The sequence below is a fragment of the Elgaria multicarinata genome, chromosome 6 (assembly GCF_023053635.1).
Source record: "Elgaria multicarinata webbii isolate HBS135686 ecotype San Diego chromosome 6, rElgMul1.1.pri, whole genome shotgun sequence".
Classification (NCBI taxonomy): domain Eukaryota; kingdom Metazoa; phylum Chordata; class Lepidosauria; order Squamata; family Anguidae; genus Elgaria; species Elgaria multicarinata.
The window spans coordinates 117554342-117576919 of record NC_086176.1 but is presented as its reverse complement, the minus strand read 5'-3'; the positions used below and the strand labels follow the sequence as shown (position 1 = coordinate 117576919).

The 22578-nt window shown below is 45.5% G+C and overlaps 1 protein-coding gene across 2 annotated transcripts in view; it reads left to right on the top strand.

Annotated features, from left to right (window-relative positions):
- The first annotated feature begins 5 nt into the window (after window positions 1–5).
- KIAA1328 (KIAA1328 ortholog) overlaps window positions 6–22578 on the top strand; it is a 266686-nt gene continuing 244113 nt past the window's right edge. For both annotated transcript variants that reach the window (XM_063128321.1, XM_063128320.1), the window contains exons 1-3: window positions 6–73; window positions 9177–9212; window positions 11609–11745. In XM_063128321.1, the coding sequence (XP_062984391.1) occupies window positions 16–73; window positions 9177–9212; window positions 11609–11745 (231 nt within the window). In that variant the 5' untranslated portion in view covers window positions 6–15. The remainder of the gene's footprint in view (window positions 74–9176; window positions 9213–11608; window positions 11746–22578) is intronic.

The window sequence follows — 22578 nt, the reverse complement described above, 5'->3', positions numbered from 1 at the left end:
GGCGGTTGTTTCAAGATGGCGGATGTGGCCGCGGGGCCAGGGCCGGAAGGAGCCGCGTACTGGAGCGGGGACCGTATCCTTCCCTCAGCGGGGGCTCGTGGCGGGCGAGGAGGGGCGAGGAGGGGCCTGGGCCGGGCACGGGTCAAGAACAGCGGAGAGGGATACGTAGCCGCCGTTTGCGTAGCTCCTGAGCATGTGCAGAGTGCCCCCTCTGCTTCCTGAAGAGCTCGCCCCGAGGGGCTTCCTCACGCGCCAGTAAGGTGTAGCCCGACGGCCCCAACCCCCTGGGGTGGTTGACTCGCCCCGAGTTTCAGCGGGGTTTACTCCCAGGGAAGCACTTGCGCACGTCCTTTTTTTACATAAAAAATCCCCCCTGTTCCCTTCAGGTCGCGAAAGTATTGCGAGTCGAGGCCGAAGCCTCTCAGCACCGTCCCAGGTCTGGTTGTCCCTGAAGCCCGCGAAAAGAGTCTGGCTGGGGAGCTCCGAGTTCAAATCCCTTCGAGCTCGAGTGGCCTTGGGTCAGTCACGCAGCCCGGCCCTACCTCACAGGGCTGTTGTGAGAGCATCGAGGTGACGCAGGGCCACCCTTGAGCGCAAAGGAGGAAGGACAGGAGGAGGAGGAGGAGGAGGCTCACCCACCCTAGAGGCCTTCAAGAGGCAGCTGGACAACCCTCTGTCAGGGATGCTTTAGGGTGGATTCCTGCATTGAGTAGGGGGTTGGACTCGATGGCCTTGGAGACCCTTCCAACTCTGCTATTCTGTGATTCTATGAACTGGGCACGTTTAGCCTGGAGAAGAGAAGATTGGGGGGAGACATGATAACACTCTTCAAATACTTAAAAGGTTGTCACACAGAGGAGGGCCAGGATCTCTTCTCTATCCTCCCAGAGTGCAGGACACGGAATAACGGGCTCAAGTTAAAGGAAGCCAGATTCCAGCTGGACATCAGGAAAGACTTCCTGACGGTTAGAGCAGTACGACATTGGAACCAGTGACCTAGGGAGGTTGTGGGCTCTCCCACAATGGAGGCCTTCAAGAGGCAGCTGGACAACCATCTGTCAGGGATGCTTTAGGGTGGATTCCTGCATTGAGCAGGGGGTTGGCCCCTTCCAACTCTGCTATTCTTTGAGTCTAGGAGGAGGAGGAGGAGGAGGAGGATGCAGATGCACCTTGTTGTAGGATTGCAGCCATGATGGCTGAGACGAGGTTTGAACTGGGTTTCTGGACTGCCGACCTGCTTGTGGATCTGGTACAGCTGATTCAGTTTTTGTTGGTTAACTTTGGTGAACAGTTTGGGGACAGTTTATTTATTTATTTCACTTATATACCGCCCCAATGAAAAAGAAGAGATAGTCTCTAGTGTTTGAAAAATAGAAAAAGGATTTTTTATTTTATTTTTTGTAACGTATATCTTCAGTCTTTAAAAATTGTGTTGTTGTAAACGGACTATTATTATAAATAGCTCAACGTTTTGGATCTCCCGATCCTTCTTCAGGAGCTTCTGAAACAGAATAACATCCGTAAACCACAAGTCCAAATGCTGTGAGTTACAACAGTTAAATGCAGCATTTTATAATTGAGCTTTTTATAATAATAGGCCATTTACAACAACATGATTTTTAAAGATTGAAGATATATGTTACAAAAAATAAAACCTTTTTCTGTTTTTCAAACACTAGAGACTATCTCTTCTTTTTCATTGGATTCGCTTAGTGTTTTTCCCCTCCTTCATTTTGACTTACATACCGCTCCCATAGCCAGGACTTTCTGGGCGGTTTACAGAAATTATAAAAATTAAGATAAAAATGAGTGTACAAAATTTAAAATTCTAAAACACAGAACATACACACATAAAGCATTAAAAGCCGTTAAAAACTAAACATGTGGGTAGTTAAGTATAAACACTCAAAGTATAAAACAAACAGTATAAAAACATGATATAAAGTACAGTATAAAAACCTAGCAGCAGTGCAGAAATACAAATTTAAAACAGCCAAGTTAAAATTACATTTATAAACTGTTAAAAAGCTGAGAGAATAAAAAGGACTTCACCTGGCGTCTGAAAGAACATAGTGTAAATGCCAGGTGAACCTCCTTAGGGAGCTCATTCCACAGCTGGGGTGCCACAGCAGAGAAGGCCCTCATCTTGGTAGCCACTTGCCTTACTTCCTTTGGCAGAGGCTCATAGAGAAGGACCCCTGAGGATGACCTTAGGTGTTCAGGCAGGTACATATGGGAGGAGGCGTTCCTTCAGATAGCCAGGCCCCAAGCCGTTTAGAGCTTTAAATGTTAATACCAGCACTTTGAATCGGGCCCGGACCTGGACTCGCAGCCAGTATAGTTGGAAAAGGACTGGCGTGATGTGGTGTCGCTGGCCAGTCCCTGTTAATAAATGTGCTGCCCTGTTTTGTACCAGTTGAGGTTTCCGGACTGTTTTCAAAGGCAGCACCATTTATAACGCGTTGCAGTGATCCAAACGAGAGGTTATGAGAGCATGGATAACTGTAGCTAGGCTATCTCTGTCCAGATAAGGGCGCAGTTGGTATATCAGCCTAAGCTGATAAAAGGTGCTCTTTGCCACTGAGTTCACCTGTACCTCAAGTGAAAGTTCTGGATCCAAGAGCACCCCCAAACTACGGACCCGATCCTTTAGGGGGAGTGCAGCCCTGTCCAGAACAGGGTGAACATCACCTAGCTGGCCAGGCGAACCACCTGCTAACAGTACATCCGTCTTGACTGGATTGAGTCTCAGTTTATTGGCCCTCATTCAGTCCATTACCGTGCTCAGGCACTGATTCAGTACAGCCACTGCCTCACCTGGGTTTGATGAAAAGGAGACACCTCAATGACACCTCAACCCACATCTCTGGATAACCTTTCCGAGCGGTCAACATAATACCTTTGTTTGCTTTTTACAACTAAAATGTGTACAGTTAATCGAAGAAGATTTCTTTAATTGCATAACACAGCTTTTTTGTATGTGGCTGGAGGACTTTTATATTGACCTGGTTTGCCTGTAATGACAATTGTTTAATGAAGACAATGGTTTGTTGTTGGGTAGTGAACTGTGGGTTATTTAAACCATATGTTGTTGTGTGCAAACCCAAAATTGTGGATTCTTGTTTTTTTTTTCATAAGCAGCAGGCAAGAGTAGTAAAAAATCCCAGCCTCTTTACATACGAGTAGTGCAGTGCACAAAGGCATTTGGGATACAGAGAGGGAGCGGAGGAAGGAGGAGGGAAACAAAAATCCAGGGTTTAAGAAAACCAAGCATGGTTTGTTTGATCATTTGGAGAGCAGAGATGCTTGTATCCCCCTGTGGAAGTCTCTGCTGATAAAGATCAGAGCATCCAGCTTCTGTGGTGGAGGGCAGCGTTTGCCCTCATTACGACAGTGTTCGCTAGTTCTGTGGTTTACTTTACCAATATGGAAGTGGTAAAGGGGTGCAGTTGAGGACATCTTTGATGTGAGTTAAACTTGCTCCATGTTTCTTGTGAAAATGAGAATCAGACTTGCTCCTACTTGGTTTTGGATCTGGTCACAGAGTGTGATTGTCATAAATGGATTTTTTAAATCTATGCAATTCAGTATTTTCATATCCTTTGGAACTCTGTGTATATCCATCTGCCAACCTGTTCAAAGGAATTTACAGCATAGATAGAATTTTTAGAGGGGTAGCCATGTAGGTAAAAGTTTAGGATGATAGATTAATACTTTTAACGATACAGAATAGTATCTTATTTATTTATTACCTTTTTATACCTCCCAATAGCCGAAGCTCTTTGGGCGGTTCACAAAAATTAAAACCACAAAGAGCATAAAAAACAACCAACCATCTAAAACCGCAAATACAAAATACAATATAAAAAGCACAAAAGCATTGTGTTAAAGTTCAGCACTTAACATGTAACCACCACCCATCGTCTTGTTAAAACTATTTTCCTTTGGCTTTACTCCACTTATTTACGGCCCCACACTAATGCCAGGAATATTAACTGATTACATTTCTATACTGCAGCATAGCTAAAGTTTTCTGGTCAGTTTGCAACAATTAAAAGCCAGTGCGGTGTAGTGGCTAAAGTGCTGGACTGCGAGTCGAGAGATCTGGGTTCTAGTCCCCACTCGGCCATGGAAACCCACTGGGTGACTTTGGGCCAGTCACACACTTTCAGCCCAACCCACCTCACAGGGTTGTTGTTGTGAGGATAACATGGAGGGGAGGAGGATTATGTATGCCGCCTTGGGTTCCTTGGAGGAAAAAAGGCGGGATATAAATACAACAGCAACATAAAATACTACATGATAAAACATAATATAAAACTTCTACAAGTTTAAAACCACAGTATAAAATCAGAGTAAAACCTGCAGCTGTGTAAAGATTTAAAAATGCAACAACAGATTTATACAATCGAAACTTAAACATTAAAACGCCTGGGAAAATATTGCTATGGTCTTTTCTCTGCTGTACCTAACGCAAGTCTGGCACAGCATTATTGTTTGGTATTAATAGCAAGCATCCCACATTCTCTCACAGTGTATATAAGATCATAGAATAGCAGAGTTGGAAGGGGCCTACAAGGCCATCGAGTCCAACCCCCTGCTCAATGCAGGAATCCACCCTAAAGCATCCCTGACAGATGGCTGTCCAGCTGCCTCTTGAAGGCCTCTAGTGTGGGAGAAGAGCCCACAACCTCCCTAGGTAACTGGTTCCATTGTCGTACTGCTCTAACAGTCAGGAAGTTTTTGCTGATGTCCAGCTGCAATCTGGCTTCCTTTAACTTGAGCCCGTTATTCCGTGTCCTGCACTCTGGGAGGATCGAGATCAGAAACGTAGATGTTACATAGGATGGCTTGTGGAGTGACAAATGAATAGTTGGGGTGGAATTGTAGAATGCTGAATATCCAAGGATGAGCTGGCTCGTTTGACAATCAGACCATCTTCCCAGTTGAATATTGTTCTTGAGACCTTCCTATCTAGCAGTCCCCTTAAAGACCTTATAATGTGGTGTTGTTGACTTCCGTTGTTAGTAGCCTGGGAAATGCTAGATGAGAGAAACCAAAGACCCTTTCCACTAATTCTTAAAAAAGGGGTGAAATGTTACCTCCATTCTACAGGTATATGTAGAGTACACTTTCTTAAAAAAATAAAACGTCAGGTCAGCCATCTAGAGTTTTTACAAGCAGCTTCAAATTGAAGCTGCCACCATTTGATATGCAGTGGTTGTAGCACTAAAACCCTGCCTGCAAGCAGAACAGAGAAAAGGTAGATTTGGGACATGGCTTCTTTTAGGTTTTACGCTGTTTCTGTAGTCCGAAAAAGGGCATCGTTGCACTTCGTTAAGAACAAGAATGGCGTCACTTGGTACTTGCAGCGGTTGCATCATGAAGTCCATCATGATTTCATGATGCCGGGAATGATTTATGGTACGTCATAGTAGCAAGTGTAGGGCAAGGTGGTAAACTAGCAGGCCGCGGTGTGCTCTGGATTTTAGTCTGAGAAGTGTCTGGAATGGCTGTCTTCACAATTGCCTTGTGACAGCCTCTCATTCCTGCCCTTAAAACAGCGGAGAAACAAAGTTTCCAGACACTTCCGCTATGGGAGAAAAAGAGCAGGACTAATTTTCTTTCTCCCTGCAATCCCCCCTGCTTCTTTGTAGATTTGTTGCTAGGGGGGGAAAAACAGACCTATGGTAACCTTCCTCTTTGGGCTTAGCACTGACAAATAGCTCTCCTCCCAGTCCTGCAAACTCTAGATATTGTCTAGGACAGCAGTTGTTTTCTGAAGGAGCCTAATCTTCTTTTCACTCTCTGTTCACCTATGATTCAATCATTTCATAGTGTCCGAAGGGACCTTGGAGGTCATCTCATCCCCCTCAGTGCAGGATCTGCAATGCAAGATGCAGCTACAGCATCCGTGACTGAAGGCTCTCCAGCCTGTGTTTAAAGGCCTCCAGCGAAGGAGAACTCGCCATCTCCCTAAGCAGTTTGCTCCACTGTTGAACCTCCTTTCCCATTAGGAAGCTTCTAATGCAAGGACGGGCAATTTGTGGCCCTTGAGATTTGTTGGCCTACAACTCCCATTATCCTTCACCATTCGCTACAGGCTGATGGGGTTTGTAGGCCAAAATAGCTGGAGGACCTCTCTTTTAATGTTTAGCTGAAATCTGCTTCTTTGTAATTTCCATCCCTTGGTTCTAGCATTCTGTTTGGATGTCATGCTAAGCCACTGCGGATTGCCTTTTTGGGTAATCCATGGTGGATTAGCATGTTACCTAGGGAGGTGGTGGTCTCTTCCACACTAGAGGCCTTCCTGGACATCAGGAAAAACTTCCTGACTGTTAGAGCAGTACAACAATGGAATCAGTTACCTAGGGAGGTTGTGGGCTCTCCCACACTAGAGGCCTTCAAGAGGCAGCTGGACAGCCATCTGTCAGGGATGCTTTAAGGTGGATTCCTGCATTGAGCTGGGGGTTGGACTCGATGGCCTTGTAGGCCCCTTCCAACTCTGCTCTTCTATGATTCTATGTTGTGTGGGATGCGTTCCCCCCCTCCCCATGAAACACCCACCTTGTTACCTATCATGTGCCCTGGGGGTAACATACCCCAGGGATGGTTCCCATGTTGTGTGGCGGGACCATTGTCGTTCGCTCTGGCTGCTCCGTGCGGAAATCCCCGTGACCACTTCCACTGATGCTGTAGCTGGTGTGGACTCTCTCTGTGGTCACTGTCGTATAGCGATGGCTGGAGTAGCTGGCATGTACCTTTCCCTGCCACGAGGGCTGCTGGGATAACTAGTGGCCGTGGCTGGAGGACATGACTTTATCCATGGAGTATGTCATCCTCTCAGATATTTGAAGACAGCTGTTATCTCTCCCCTTTGCACCAGTTGCTGGGGAACATGGGTGGGAGGGTGCTGTTGCACCATGTCCTGCTTTGTTGCCCCCTGGCCGATGGCTGGTTGGCCACTGTGTAAACAGAGTGCTGGACTAGATGGACCCTTGGTCTGATCCAGCATGTTCTTAACCTTCTGTTCTCTATATCTAATTATACGCAGCATTTTCAAACATTCCTCATAGGACTGGGCATGTCCTATGAAAGAACTGGGCATGTTGAGCCTGGAGAAGAGAAGATTGAGGGGAGACATGAGAGCACTCTTCAAATACTTAAAAGGTGGTCACATAGAGGAGGGCCAGGATCTCTTCTTGATCTTCCCAGAGTGCAGGACACGGAATAACAGGCTCAAGTTACAGGAAGCCAGATTCCAGCTGGACCTCAGGAAAAACTTCCTGACTGTTAGAGCAGTACGACAATGGAATCAGTTGCCTGGTGACGTTGTGGCTTCTCCCACACTAGAGGCCTTCAAGAGGCAGCTGGACAACAATCTGTCAGGGATGCTTTAGGATGGATTCCTGCAGTGAGCAGGGGGTTGGACTCGATGGCCTTGTAGGCCCCTTCCAACTCTGCTATTCTATGATTCTATGATTCTATGACTTGATTTCCGCCATCTTGACTGGTGCCCACTTCATTTTGTCAACAGCCTTTTTAAAACATGGTACCCAGAACTGGACACAGTGCTCCAGATGCTGCCTGACTGGTACAGAAGGGAGTTGAAGCAATAGTTTATGTCTCCTTTTCGTGGAAGTGTGTTGTTCATAACTTAGTTATGAGATGTGTCTTTCCCCAAAAGCAGATTAGAATCCAAAGGAGTTCAGATGCTTATCACATCTGTATCCTCCTGTTCCTCCAAGGATCCACTAGAAGATTGTGGATGAGTGCTAAGGATTTGGAGTTAGAAGGCAGATTTTTCTGTACTTTGTTTGTCTCTGGGGTAGAAAAAAATGGTGCTTGATCTAAGCATGTCTTTTGGCAGTCTTTTGCTACAGATGGAGACCCTGTGGCGGCTGCTCTCCCCAGTTTTCTTTCCTGCCTCTCAACCCTATCCTAGTCTGTACTTCTAAGAGCTCCAGATTGCTTTTTGTCACATTTGAATGTAAGGCTTGGGTCCCCCCTGTCCATAATTAGTGTCTTAGAAGCATGCTTTGACTGTATAGCCTGCATGAGTTCCTGTATGATCAAGGCTAACCCACATAAATGTAGATGGAGACAGTTCTGAGTAATAGCTAGATATATACTGTATATATTTTTTAAAAATGTGGGATTGGCCATTATTTCTTGTTTTAGCAGTCTCAGGTGCACTCTGAAAACATCACAACACCTGGTAGATTCTACTTTGAACGTCTGCATCCTCCCCCTCATAGAATCAAAGAATAGCAGAGTTGGAAGGGGCCTACAAGGCCATCAAGTCCAACTCCCTGCTCACTGCAGGAATCCACCCTAAAGCATCCCTGGCAGATGGTTGTCCAGCTGCCTCTTGAAGGCCTCTAGTGTGGGAGAGCCCACAACCTCCCTAGGTAACTGGTTTCATTGTCGTACTGCTCTAACAGTCAGGAAGTTTTTCCTGATGTCCAGCTGGAATCTGGCTTCCTTTAACTTGAGCCCGTTATTCCGTGTCCTGCACTCTGGGAGGATCGAGAAGAGATCCTGGCCCTCCTCTGTGTGACAACCTTTGAAGTATTTGAAGAGTGCTAAGGGCTTTGTTTCCAGACCCCTGATCATCCTGGTTGCCCTCCTCTGATTACGCTCCAGCTTGTCTGCGTCCTTCTTGAATTGTGGACGCAGACAATTGAATTGTGGACGCACCCATTTCGTCTTAAGAATCTTACGATGCAGACTTCATCAAAGCTTCCCCCCACCCCAATCTTGTTCCCCCTCCACAACTTTGTATTATCTTGACGGATAAAGAGATCTGGGGACCTCGAAAGCTTGCACGTTTTTGTGAACGTTGAGTTGGTCTCATAAAGATATGACCCTAAAATGATTTTGAAACCCAAAAATGTTGTCATTCTTCATCTCATTGATTGTGCTAGTTACAGGGTCTTTAATAAAAAAAACAAACTTTAATTGGTGTCCCTTTATTTTAAGGGTTAATAACCAAAAGTGAATGTAGAGAAATATCTGCTTTGATAGTCTTTCCCTCTGTATTCTGCTGCCTGTGGGCTTTTTATTGTGAGATGGAATAAATCTTTCCCATCACACATTTAAAGGCTTCAGGCTCTAAAACAGAGAACAGAACAAACCGTTTGCCCTTTGCTTTCCTTGAATGACATTGCATTCAGTTTCTGATGAAGACCAACCGCCTGTATATGTCCCAGGTATGAGCTTTGAACGGTTGCAAAATATAAGCGAATCATTGTGTTGCTTCAGATAATGAATTAGGCAGTACGTGGTTCAGATCTACTGTTGAAATTCATTTATTACACTTCTGTACTGCCCTATAGTCAGAGTTTCTCTGTGGTGTTCAAAGATTAAAAACCTTTAAAAATACAACATCATACATAATGGTTCAAATACAGTGGTTAAAATGAGATGGGGATGTATTGTAACCCTTGGGATGGGGGCAATAAAATAAAATGTCAAATAATAACTTGGGAGTACAATTCTCTGGCAGAAATGGAAAAATAATTGTAAGTTTCTAGGCACCAGCATTTCATTTTTGTAAGTGCCCAGTGTTTCAGTTCTCTCTACGAGGTTGAAGAAAATGTTGAAATTTCCTTTTTACCAATCCTAGTTTTGTAGGTGCCCATATGAAATCCATATGGATTTCATATGGTTGTTGAGGGAGAAGCAACCCAGAGTTTCAACCCATGGTTAGTAAAGTGGAAGTTGTTGGTTGGGAGCCAGCATGCTCACTTGCTCTCAGCCACTTACAAAGAACCCCATAGTTAGCAAATCGTGGGTTGTATGATCATCAGAAACTGACTTCCTGATCAACTAGATTTGGTGTTTGAGTTCCATTAGCTTGCCTGGGCTACCACCAGCTGGCCAACCAGTCTGCAGGTAGCAGAAGGAAATGGGGAGAGTGTGAGGCCCCTTCCAATTGGCCTGCTTTGACCAGTTTTTTGTATTTTAGTTTTTCCAATTAAAAAAGAAATCCCTTATCTATAAAAATAAGAAATAACTGCATCAAATCTGTCAATGGCTCGGTTCAGACAACATGTTAGTCAACGCAGTGTGACAACTCCAATCAACGGTTGAGTTTTTAGGAGGTACTCCCCACACAACACTTTCTAACTTCACCGTTGTGTGACTGTGGGCTACTGTGGAGTTGAGTAAAATCCATTTCAATGTTTCCTCCACCCTCTCCCCTCCTCCGATCCTCTTGATGGTATCCCATTAGCCATTGCTGCGAAAACACAATCCCGGTGGCTCTCCTAGAGCAACACTCTCTCTTTTTGCCGCTCTTGCCAGAGAACTCTGTAGCCAGTGGGAAAAGTCAACTCATTGTATTGGAAAACTCCATGGAGCCCACCACGCAACAGTTGTGCAGGAACTCTTCTGCACAGCGTGGATGTTCTGCATGGAGTGTTTTCCAAAAAAAACCTCCATCCTGCCAGACAGCACATTGCTCAGTGGTGGTGTAAAAACTCCACCGTGGAGTTCTAAAACCACGGTTGAGAAACGTGTTGTCTGAACTGAGCCAGCAAGCCAGAGTGGCGTTTCCTGCTGCTGTGACACAGGAATTGTTCGTTTGTTTGATAACGCAGCTTCTGCATTGGCCTTGAGAAGCAGTGACTAGTGCTATGAAGTATATTTCTTGCAGTTAGTTGGATTTCTTTGACATATTTCCCACGTGTTTGATCGAAAAAGTTTTCTGCTCCAAGCAAATTATTCTGTATGCCGAAACTGGTTGATTAGCTTGTGGCCTTTTCTATATTGCGCTAATTGGTCTCCCCCGCTGGCTTCTTGGGTCAAGGGTTTCTGGACCCTTCAAAAACTGAGAGAAGCTTGGGATCATGCCAAAGCAGCCACACGGAATGAAACATAGAAAACTACTGACCTATGTATGAAAAGATGTCACATCTTTATCACATGACAAAGATATGGTAACCTTTCCTTGATTGCCCTATAAATGATACAGGAATAATGGCAGGAAAAACTTTGCTCACTCTTCCAGGTCTTCTTACTGCTAATTAGTTTTAGCGTGTTTCTCATTTTAGGGAGAGGTAGACATGTAGCTGGCTTGGATTAAAACAAGTCAGCTTCATCTGTAAGAGAAATGGGAGGGAGAGCAGTAAGCTGAACCAAGTGAGACTTGCACACGGCATTTATAAACCTGATTAAACCACTCCACAGTGATTAAAATGTGTGAGTTTGCATATGAAATAATTGAACTTTGTCTTAAAAAGAGAAGTGTTGAAAAGCACCAGGCAGCCGGTGCACTGACTAACTGGAGCCAATAAAAACTATTAATCTTTGGTTTATGGTGTGGCCTTTACAGGATCTTAAAATCATGCTTTAGACTGCTGTGTCTCGATGGGAATAATAAATCCCAGCTTCAGGGTCCTTAAGGCACTGGGCAGAATTTCCTTGGGAGTTCCCAGGTCCGGCTTGTGTGTGTGTGTGTTTGTTACGGGGATTTCTAGAAAGTGCTGCTTAAGCTTTTTTTTGGTGACGGTTTCATTTCCTCTTTTTGTTGGGAGTGTCAATGCGGAAGGTGCTTTGCGAGAGCAACTGGTCATTTTCCTGATCTTGTTTGTTCAATTTACAGGAGTTTCTGCAGAGAGGAATTTTAGAGCAAGGCACCTGCTAAAAGCTCAAAAAGCAGAATTGAAGGCCAAGGTACCTGTAGCTGCTACCCCTCTCCCAATGGACGCCTTGAGAAACACAGATGTACCTGGGCAGCAGGTCAGTATGGCTTTTAAAATGAAAGATATGAAGGGAGAGATGGATGCTAGATCAAGACCCTGAAGCTGCAGTCCTTTGCACACTTACCTGAGCCTAAGCCCATTGGACTTGGAGGGGCTGATTTCTGAGAAAACATGATTTTTTATTTAGGATTGCAGTGTAAGTGATAGTTGCTCATGACATTGTTCTCCTGAGACTGAAAAGTGGCTGCTACTAGAATCATAGAATAGCAGATTTGGAAGGGGCCTACAAGGCCATCGAGTCCAACCCCCTGCTCAATGCAGGAATCCACCCTAAAGCATCCCTGACAGATGGTTGTCCAGCTGCCTCTTGAAGGCCTCTAGTGTGGGAGAGCCCACAACCTCCCTAGGTAACTGGTTCCATTGTCATACTGCTCTAACAATCAGGAAGTTTTTCCTGATGTCCAGCTGGAATCTGGCTTCCTTTAACTTGAGCCTGTTATTCCGTGTCCTGCACTCTGGGAGGATCGAGAAGAGATCCTGGCCCTCCTCTGTGTGCCAACCTTTTAAGTATTTGAAGAGTGCTATCAGGTCTCCCCTCAATCTTCTCTTCTCCAGGCTAAACATGCCCAGTTCTCTCTTCATAGGGCTTTGTTTCCAGACCCCTGACCATCCTGGTTGCCCTCCTCTGAACACGCTCCAGCTTGTCTGCATCCTTCTTGAATTTTGGAGCCCAGAACTGGACGCAATACTCTAAATGAGGCCTAACCAGGGCCGAATAGAGAGGAACCCAGTATCTCACGTGATTTGGAAGCTATACTTCTATTAATGCAGCCCAAAATGTCCTCGTGGCCAGGACAGGCAACCATGGTTGTATGGGAGGATGCGAAGGAGACTTAAAGATTCCTCCCCCGCTCTCCAAGACAGTAGTAGTTTATTCCTGCAATGTGGGCATCACTATTTTCTAACAAATTATTTATTTATTTAAAACATTTGTATCCCGCCCTATATCATTAAGACCTCAGGTGGCGTACATTACTGTGGCACTAATGTAGAGTTGTACTTCAGTTGTATGGGAGTTTCTGGTGTAAAAGTGCATCTTAAGCTATGTTTGTGGAGTTTATAGCTATTAATTTTGTGTAAAGATCTGGAGATGGTAAACCGGTAAGTCCTCTAGTGCCCCCTTGCCTTGTCCTCTGAGGCTGGTTTGTCTCACAGGGCAATTCTGAAAGCCTTCAGGTCATTGCTTCCAACGAGGAACTCTTGCCCAATAGAATCATAGAATCATAGAATAGCAGAGTTGGAAGGGGGCCTACAAGGCCATCGAGTCCAACCCCCTTGCTGCTCTCCTGGGCTGGCCTGGCCGAGCTGTCTAGGAAGACGTGATTTGGTTGGGTGATATAAGCGAGAAATAAAGCATAAGGTTTATTAATTAATTTATTGATCCATTCCTCACTGTGTGCCAAGGTTTTAGGGTGGGTAAACAAGCTGTTTCATGTGAAATGGATGTCTCTTAAGGTGTCACTCGCAGAATCAAAGAGAGAACGGAATCGAGGGGCAGCATGTTAAAAGAGTTAATTTAATCACTTACATTAGGCTGGTTGTCTTTGTTAATATTGAGTGAGGATCTGGAGTCATAGGGGTTAATTTCGGCTCATTCTGCAGTAAACACCCTGTAGTGGGTTTTCCCCACTTCCTCTTCTTCAGTCTCATGAGTCCCTCTACTGTGTGAGAAGGAAAGCCTGGGGCATTTCTGCATAAATCCTGCAGATCTTTTTGTGTGTGTGAAAATCGATCTTGTTTTCTATCTGTTTTTGCTGCAAGGCTCCACCTTGGCATTGGACGACTTCTTGAGTAAGTTTTTGATGTTGCCCATTGCGCGTCTGAGAATCCCAGTGGGGTAATTCATATGTAACCACAAACTGTGGTTGTGCGAATGAGATGCCAGGAGTCTTATCTTCATGGCGCACCCTTGTCCTTCTTCCTTGCACTTGCTGTTGCTCTGCCTCCTATCCTGGTTTGAGGGAAACCATAGTATGCAAATCTTGGCTTCTGAACCTGGTTTGCAGGGCCAGCACAGACTGATATGCCATGGGCTGGGTGGGGGGACGGGATGCAATGGTTTCTCAAACTGGGATTAGAAGGCATGGAGAGGATGGAGGGTGTGGGGCTATGATTTCCTCAAATCCCTGGTCTTGAGGTGTCCACTGACACATCAGCCTCTTCTGTGGTTGCACACAACTAACACGCTTACCCGCTCAGAGAAGGGAACTGTGCTTGGCTTTGGGCAATCTCCCAGGATTAATCTTCTCCCTGTATCCATTTACTCTTTTGTCCGTAATCATGGCCCCAGTGAAGTCATGTCTCCCCACGGCTTACTCTTTTGTCCACAGCCATGGCCGGATCTACACTACTGCTTTAAAGCGCTCTATAACAGTTATAAAGCGCTTTAACTGCTTTAAAGCACTATAAAACTGTTATAAAGCGCTTTAAAGCAATAGTGTAGATCCGGCCCATGTCTCTCCATGCCTTAGATGGTCCCCAGCCATTTCTGGCTTGGCTCAGGCCCCTTTCGGCTCTGTGTGTTGCTCCTGTGTACAGTGAAGTAATACTTAGCACATATATAACATTTAAAGTGCTCAGAGAGCTTCATGTATATATTTTCCACAATCCTTCCAGCAGCCATGTCAGTATTAACAGCAGTATTCCCCCCCACCTCTTTTGTGGATGCAGTGAGGAGGGGGCTGAGTTTTCAGAGTGGCTTGTCAAAAGCCGTGCAGTGAGGGATGAATGGCTGGATAGGTTGGGGGACCTCCTGGATACGGTTCTCTCTTTCAGCCGGTCTCCTTATTCTGCTATCTCACTCTCTTCGTCTTGCTTAGGTGTCCAGATGCCACCTGTGCCGTGGGAGCGCTCCCTCCCCCCTTGGTATCCTGTCCCCTTCATGATCTTCACTATTTTTCAAGGAGGAGACGCTGTGGGCCCAGGCCTTGCTTGAGGGCATTTCCCAGGCCTTTGCCGGTGTGTGTCTCTCCTCTTCCCCGCCCTGTCAAGCAGTGAAACTGTGCACCGTACTCAGCTGTAGGCATTTTTGGACCTCTCCTCCAAGTCGTGCAAGCAAGGCCTCATCAGTCACTCACCACGTCGCCAGGCAGGCAGATTCCGGCAGGATCGGGACGGATGGATCTTGTTCTCGTCACTGGGAGAGTGCTCTGTTCTACTCAGTGCTGCAAAATCTCCCAGAACAGGTTGAGATTTTGCACTCTCCCCCCTCCCCTCCCGGCTCTCCCGGGCATTCGATTTCCCCTCCAGCACCTGTGCAGTGCAGCACTGCAGCTAGCCAGTCACATTGCTCTTTAGACTTAGGCTCCTCCTGCATCACAGATAATTGGCTGATTGCTCTTGTGTTCTCTCTCTCTCTCTCTCCCCCCCCCCCCCAGCGACTTTACAGCTGAGCTCTGGCAGGTCATCCGGCTCCCCTCCAAAACCTCCTCTAGTCCTTTTACAACTTCATTGGCTGCCAGTCCAGGTCTGGGCCCGATTCAAAGTGCTGGTATTGACATTTAAAGCCCTAAACGGTTTGGGGCCAGGTTATTTGAAGGAACGCCTCCTCCCATATGTACCTGCCCGGACCTTAAGATCATCTACAGGGGCCCTTCTCCGTGAGCCCCTGCCAAAGGAAGTGAGGCAGGTGGCTACTAGGAGGAGGGCTTTCTCCACCGTGGCACCCCGGTTGTGGAATGAGCTCCCCAGAGAGGTCTGCCTGGTGCCTACACTGTACTCCTTTCGTCGCCAACTGAAGACCTTTTTATTCTCCCAGTATTTTAACACTTAATTTTAACTTAAATTTAAATGTTACTGTTCTAACTCTGTATTTTATCTTTATATCAATTTTGCTGCGTGGTTTTTATTCTGGTTGTGCTTTTTATATTGTATTGTGTATTTGTGCTTTTAACCTGTTGGTTGTCTTACTATGATTTTAATTTTTGTGAACCGCCCACAGAGCTTCAGCTATTGGGCGGTATATAAATAAATAGTAGCCTAGATCACAGCTGCTGGCCCTTTGCTGCAGCAGAGTGAGCAGCTACTGTAAAAGTGTGTGTGTGAGAGAGAGAGTGAGTGAGAGAGAGAGAGAGAGAGGTGGTGAGCCACACTTGAAGAGATCAAGAGCCTCCAGTGGGCCCTCAGGCCTTGCAGTGAAGAATCCTGTCTTAATGTGTCTTTTTTTGATTTATGGAAACAGTGGATGCCTTCTGAGTGTTACCTGTGGCTGCACATTGATTAGCGGATACACTTGCCTTTGGTATGTGCAGGTAACCTGCCAGTCTTCTACTTCAAACGGGCGAATACATATTTACAGCTGGGAGTGCAGCCCACGATGCCTCAGCACGGTCCTCATTGTATTCTGCAAACAGTGCTTTCCCAGCGTCGATGTGATCAAAGGCCACTCTCTGGCTTCGATTACTTCTTTTTCATCGTTTTTAAACGTGGCTGCTGCTTTAAATTGCTTATGCAGATTGCTTGGTGAGGGAGGCAGCCCAGCGAAGAGCTGAAACTCTTGAGGCTTCTGTGTCACCGAAGTTCTTTGACCCAGGATCCATACAAAGTCAGCTGTAGGTGCGTCTGTCAACTGCAGTGGGAGATCGCGGGCCTGGTGTGAATCCACGAACCGAGCCGTTGTCTTTGAAACTAGTCGTCCTCTTTTGAAAAGTGCTGGGAAAGTTTTAGCAGATATAACCTGCAGCTGTTAACTGGAAGTGCTTTGAGTGAAAAGCTAGTTTAAATTAAACAAATCAAAAGGTTTGAATGAAGCTCTCTCATGCCTGGGGTTGCGAGAAACATCACTCAGCAGAGGTTGATCGCTACTATCCATTTCAAAGACGGCTTAAAATGATAATTTTATTAGCTTTTGAAGACTTCTTTGAAAGGAGTAGCTGAATCCAGAAGGGCATGTTTTCTTGATAATGTCTAGCCACAACTCCCAGTCATGCTCTTGAGAACGCGTGCGTGGTGTGTACGAGAGATGCAAACCGTATGTTCGTTCTTTGTGTGATTGGTTTTTCGTTGCCCCATTGGCCTGTATGGGGAAGAAATTGAAAGCTTTTCAGGGTAAAATGTCTTGTATTCATAAAATCATAGAATAGCAGAGTTGGAAGGGGCCTACAAGGCCATCGAGTCCAACCCCCTGTTCAATGCAGGAATCCACCCTAAAGCATCCCTGACAGAGGGTTGTCCAGCTGCCTCCTGAATGCCTCGAGTGTGGGAGAGCCCACAACCTCCCTAGGTAACTGATTCCATTGTCGCACTGCTCTAACAGTCAGGAAGTTTTTCCTGAGGTCCAGCCGGAATCTGGCTTCCTTTAACTTGAGCCCGTTATTTCGTGTCCTGCACTCTGGGAGGATTGAGAAGAGATCCTGACCCTCCTCTGTGTGACAACCTTTTAAGGATTTGAAGAGTGCTATCATGTCTCCCCTCAATCTTCTCTTCTCCAGGCTAAACATGCCCAGTTCTTTCAGTCTCTCTTCATAGGGCTTTGTTTGCCTTGGGCAAATTTAAAGCAGCACCTAAGTGGTGGCAATCATATTAGTGTGTTTGAAGACTCTAAAGGTGAGAGGCTGGCCCCACAACAGCTAGGAAATGCTCTTTACTAAGGGCCAATATGCACGGCTGAGAATAGTAACCTTTTGAATGGCAAACGGCCCTTCTTTTGAATTGAATTCGACCCTTGTTCCGGCAGAAGAGGACTTCTCTAAATTCTGAAAGATGGCTACCTTGACTGACACACGTTGGCTCACAAAACTCATAACATACTAATTATGGATCCTGTCCATCTTTGGGACCTCTCTGAAGTAAATGAGATTTGTTGGGCACAAGAGGGAGACAGAATATCCTCTCTGCTTTGGTGTGGGCAGTTATTACAAATTCTGGGAGTGGAACCTAGTGGTGTTCTCTCCCATTGGTGTTCAGGTTCCCTGTCCCATTCCAGACAAGTTGAAGGACGAGGAAGAACTTCTGCTGTAGTCTTGCCAAGTTCTAGGTGTCCTGAAATGGGCAGGGTTAATGGTTAGAGCATTGTGTGATAGACAAGTGTTAGACTAGGGAGCCAGCAAATTATGATGTCACTAGAGAGACAGACAGTTGTTTGGATCCCCTGAAACAAGCAGAGAGACAAATGCCCAGGCATTCAAATCTATGGTGCGACCACACTTAGAATACTGTGTACAGTTTTAGTCACCACACCTAAAAAAGGATATAGAGCTGGAAAAGGGCAACTAAAAGGATTAAGGGGCTGGAGCATCTCCCCTGTGAGGGAAGGTTACACCAACTGGGATTGATTGTTTAGCTTGGAAAAAAGGAGTCTAAGGGGAGACATGATAGAGGTGTGCAAAATTATGCATGGTATGGAGAATGTGGATAGGGAGACATTTTTCTCCCTCTCTCAAAATCCTAGAACCAGGGGTCATCCCATGAAACTGATTGGTGGGAGACCCTGGCTGAATAAGAGGAAGTAATTCTTCACGCAACGCAAAGTTAAATTATGGAACTCACTACCACAAGATGTAGTGATGGCCACCAATCTGGATGGCTTCAAAATGGGGTTGGATAAATTCCTGGAGGCGAAGGTTATCAATAACTACTGGCCCTGATGGTTGTGTGCTATCTCCAGTATTTGAGGCAGTAAGCCTGTGTGCTCCAGTTGCTGGGAAACATGGGCGGGAGGGTGCTGTTGCACCATGTCCTGCTTTGTTGGTCCCTGGCCGAGGGCTGGTTGGCCCCTGTGTGAACAGAGTGCTGGACTAGATGGACCCTTGGTCTGATCCAGCCTCAGGGCACTTCTTAAGTTCTTACGTGTGTGTGTGTGTATGTGTCTGCCTGCCTGCTTGTGCGCCAGAGTGACTAGCTGGCCAGTGTGGTGTGGTGGCTAAAGTGTCGGACTGGGAGTCAGGAGATCCGGTTTCTAGTCCCCACTCGGCCATGGAAACCCACTGGGTGACTTTGGGATAGTCACAGACTCTCAGCCCAACCCTCCTCACAGGGTTGTTGTGAGGATAAAATAGAGAGGAAGAGGAGTATGTATGCCACCTTGGGTTCCTTGGAGGAAAAAAGGTGGGATATTAATGCGATAATACATACAATACATACATGTCATAGGGGTTGTTGTTTTTTGTCCATAGGTGGCCAGTGGAAGGCTGCATTGTATGACCTCCCAATCCCATATATCCATAAACATGAGCAATTGAGGGCCAAACAACATGTTCGGTTAAATGCATGCTTGCGATTAATGTTTCTTTTAAAATACTGGCCATGGGGAGAGGGTTGGGCAGATTGGGTCCATAGAGAGGGTGATGGTTTACAGTTTCCCACGTCCCACTGTCTCGATGAAAATTGGAGCAGCGTACAATTGCTCACGTTGCAAATCTTGGGAGTTGCTGCAGGATGAAGGATCGCGCAGGCAGGAAACGCTAGAATTACTGGAGACGGGAACACTTCAAAGAACTAGAAAAACAGTGGCCAATTTATCAGCAATGGAGGAGCAAAGGCGTCAAGTTTGGCCAATGTGCTAAAGTGTTAAATGCAAAAATCAAGTGTTTGGGCAGCCAGGTGTCCTTAATTTTTCCACCCAACGCTATTTCTAAAATGTGGCAGCTGGTGTGATTTTGCTAAGTGTGGTGGGTCGGATGTGAACGGTTGTGCATCGGGCACGGCTCAGGATAGGTCCTTCTCCACCTGCAAACCAATGTTTTGTTCAGTTATTAGGCACTTTTTACCCCCTGATTATATCTCTGCGCATAGTTCAGTCGTGGCTGAAATTACGTTATAATTTCTAGTCCCAGTTTTTGTTCTATTGCTGCGATAGTCAGTTGTCGAAAACGAGAATTAAACAGAAGAATCCACTCAGTACTCCGTCCTATTACCTGTGAAAATGCAAGACTTCCCTGTCACATGCGTACAAGAGCCGGAATGAACGGTGCATTTATGTACAGTGAAGGTGCCCTCTGGTGGACAGAGAGTGCACAGTTAGCCATCCCTCACAGTGAGACAGGCTGACCGTTGTCAATAGCTTTTGGGTTGTTTTGGTAACCCAGGGTTTTTCAGTCTCTTTTGGTACCAACGCCGTAGCAAACTGGGGATGATGTGGCAAGCGTATGTCGTGCTGACATCCCCAAAGTGCAAGGGGCCTATCAGCTGGAAGAGTTTTGGAGCTCATTTTGAGTCTTTGGAAAGTGTCAGCTTAGCGCAAGTCACAGAATTGTGGAATGAATGTTGAGATGTGAGCGTCATCAGTTTAACGTCATCTCCTTGATCTAACCGCAGCCTTTGACACGGTTGATCACGATCTTCTCTTAGATTCCCTCCATGACCTTGGACTCTGTGGCTCTGTCTATAACTGGTTCGCCTCCTATCTAGAGGGTCGCTCTTTCAGCGTGTCGGCTAACGGCAGCTCGTCCTCCTCTTTTCCCCTTTCAGTTGGGGTTCCGCAAGGCTCGGTGCTTGGCCCGTTGTTGTTCTCTCTATACATGCTGCCCTTGGGCAAGCTTATTCAATCTCACGGCCTCCAATATCACCTGTATGCCGATGATACACAATTATATCTTTCATCTCCGGAACTTTCTCCAGATGTTCACGATCGTATCTCGGCATGTCTTTCAGATATCTCAGCCTGGCTGCTTCATCGTCGTTTGAAACTTAACATGGCAAAGACTGAATTGCTTGTTTTTCCTCCTAAACCTTCTCCTCACCTCTCATTCTCTCTTACTGTCAACGATGTCACGCTTACTCCGGTCAAGGAAGCTCGTAGTCTTGGCTTTATATTTGACTCCTCGCTCTCCTTTACTCCTCACATCGAGGCAGTAGCTAAATCCTGTCGTTTCTTCCTATATAATATTGCCAGGATTCGACCATTTTTGTCTGTCTCTTCTGCCAAGACTCTCGTTCACGCACTGGTTATCTCTCGGCTGGACTACTGCAACCTTCTTCTCTCTGGCCTTCCTTCGTCTCACTTCAGTCCGCTGGTCTCTGTCCACCACTCTGCCGCTAAGATCATCTTCCTGGCCCGCCGCTCTGACCATGTCACTCCACTTCTGAAATCTCTTCATTGGCTTCCAATTCACTCCAGAATCCAATATAAACTTCTCCTGCTGACCTTCAAAGCTCTTCACGGTCTAGCTCCTGCCTATCTCTCCTCTCTCATCTCACACTATCGCCCCGCTCGGGCTCTCCGCTCCTCTGATGCCATGCTTCTCGCCTGCCCAAGGGCCTCCACTTCCCTTACTCGGCTTCGTCCTTTTTCTTCTGCTGCCCCTTACGCCTGGAACGCTCTTCCAGAACACTTGAGAACTACAAACTCAATCACTGCTTTTAAAACTCAGCTAAAAACTTTTCTTTTCCCTATAGCCTTCAAATATTGAGTTTGTTCTGACTCTATACTGTTAGCTTCACCCTACCTGGTGCCTGTTTACACTTCCCTGTGCCTGTTTGCATTCTCCTTCCCTCTTTATTGTTTACTACAACTTATTAGATTGTAAGCCTATGCGGTAGGGTCTGGCTATTTACTGTGTTATCTGTACAGCACCATGTACATTGATGGTGCTATATAAATAATAATAATAATAATAATAATAATAATAATAATAATAATAATAACAGCAAGCCAATTGCTGGGTTCTGGAGTTACTGTTGAGGATACAGCCACAAGCGTTTCAGGACTTCAGTATCCTTCATTGTATTTTTTAAAATATTTTATTATGGTAAAAGAATGTTACAAACTTTTGCTGCTTTTTCTATTGTACCGTATTTCTTCGATTCTAAGACGCCATCGATTGTAAGACGCACACTAATTTCAGTACCACAAACAGAAAAAAAGCTTTGATTCTAAGAAATAATAAATGCACCCGCGATTCTAAGACGCACCCCATTTTTAGAGATCTTTATATGGGGAAAAAAGTGAGTCTTAGAATTGAAGAAATATGGTAATTTGTTTTTAAAGGACAATGTTGAACATTAATATTTCATGTTATACTAGCTTTCGTGGCCCCTGGATTGTGGAACGGAGATTCGTAAAATTAACTCTCTATGTCAGTGGTTCCCAATTGGGGGTACGTGGACCCCAGGGGGTCTGCGCAACCTATCCAGGGGGTCCGTGGCACCATTCACATCTTCACCATTCATTTCTGGAGTCCACTGACGACGAATTCCTACCAGAAGTAAAATATAACATCACTGAGCACCTGTGACTAGCTTCAGAGATTACTTCCCTGCACCTAATCCTGAAAACGCACGAAGAAGGAATCCTTTTGAATGTGGTGATGTACAAACTAACAACTCTATCTGCGGAAGAGTAAGATGCACTCGTTGACATGACTTGTGATGGTTCATTGAAATCATTTTTCAAAGAATATAGACTGGACCAATTCTGGGTGAAGGTTTTTCCTGATTATAAGAAGTTAGGTGAAAAAGCTTTGAAACATCTAGTTCCCTTTCGTTCCACAAATCTTTGTGAACAAACATTTCCGACATTTTGTTATGTGAAGAACAAGCACAGAAATCGGCTCGATGTTGATCCAGATTTGAGATTAAAAGTAGGAAACATTGAACTGGATGTGGAAGGGATTGTTCGGGACAAAAAGAGGCATGATTTCTCCCATCACATTTAGGTTTATTAGCTGCTAGACAGGTCATAATTTGTTCAATTGTAAACTAGACATTAATAAAATAATTTTTTTCTTTATATTCCTAACTAAATCATTGTCATTTTTGCATGGTAATACCACAAATTTCACAAATTTTATGGTCTGTTTTTTAGTATACCTAAAATCCTTTGCTTATTAGGGGCTACCCCTTATTTTCTCCAAAAAATTGCTTCGCACAGGTA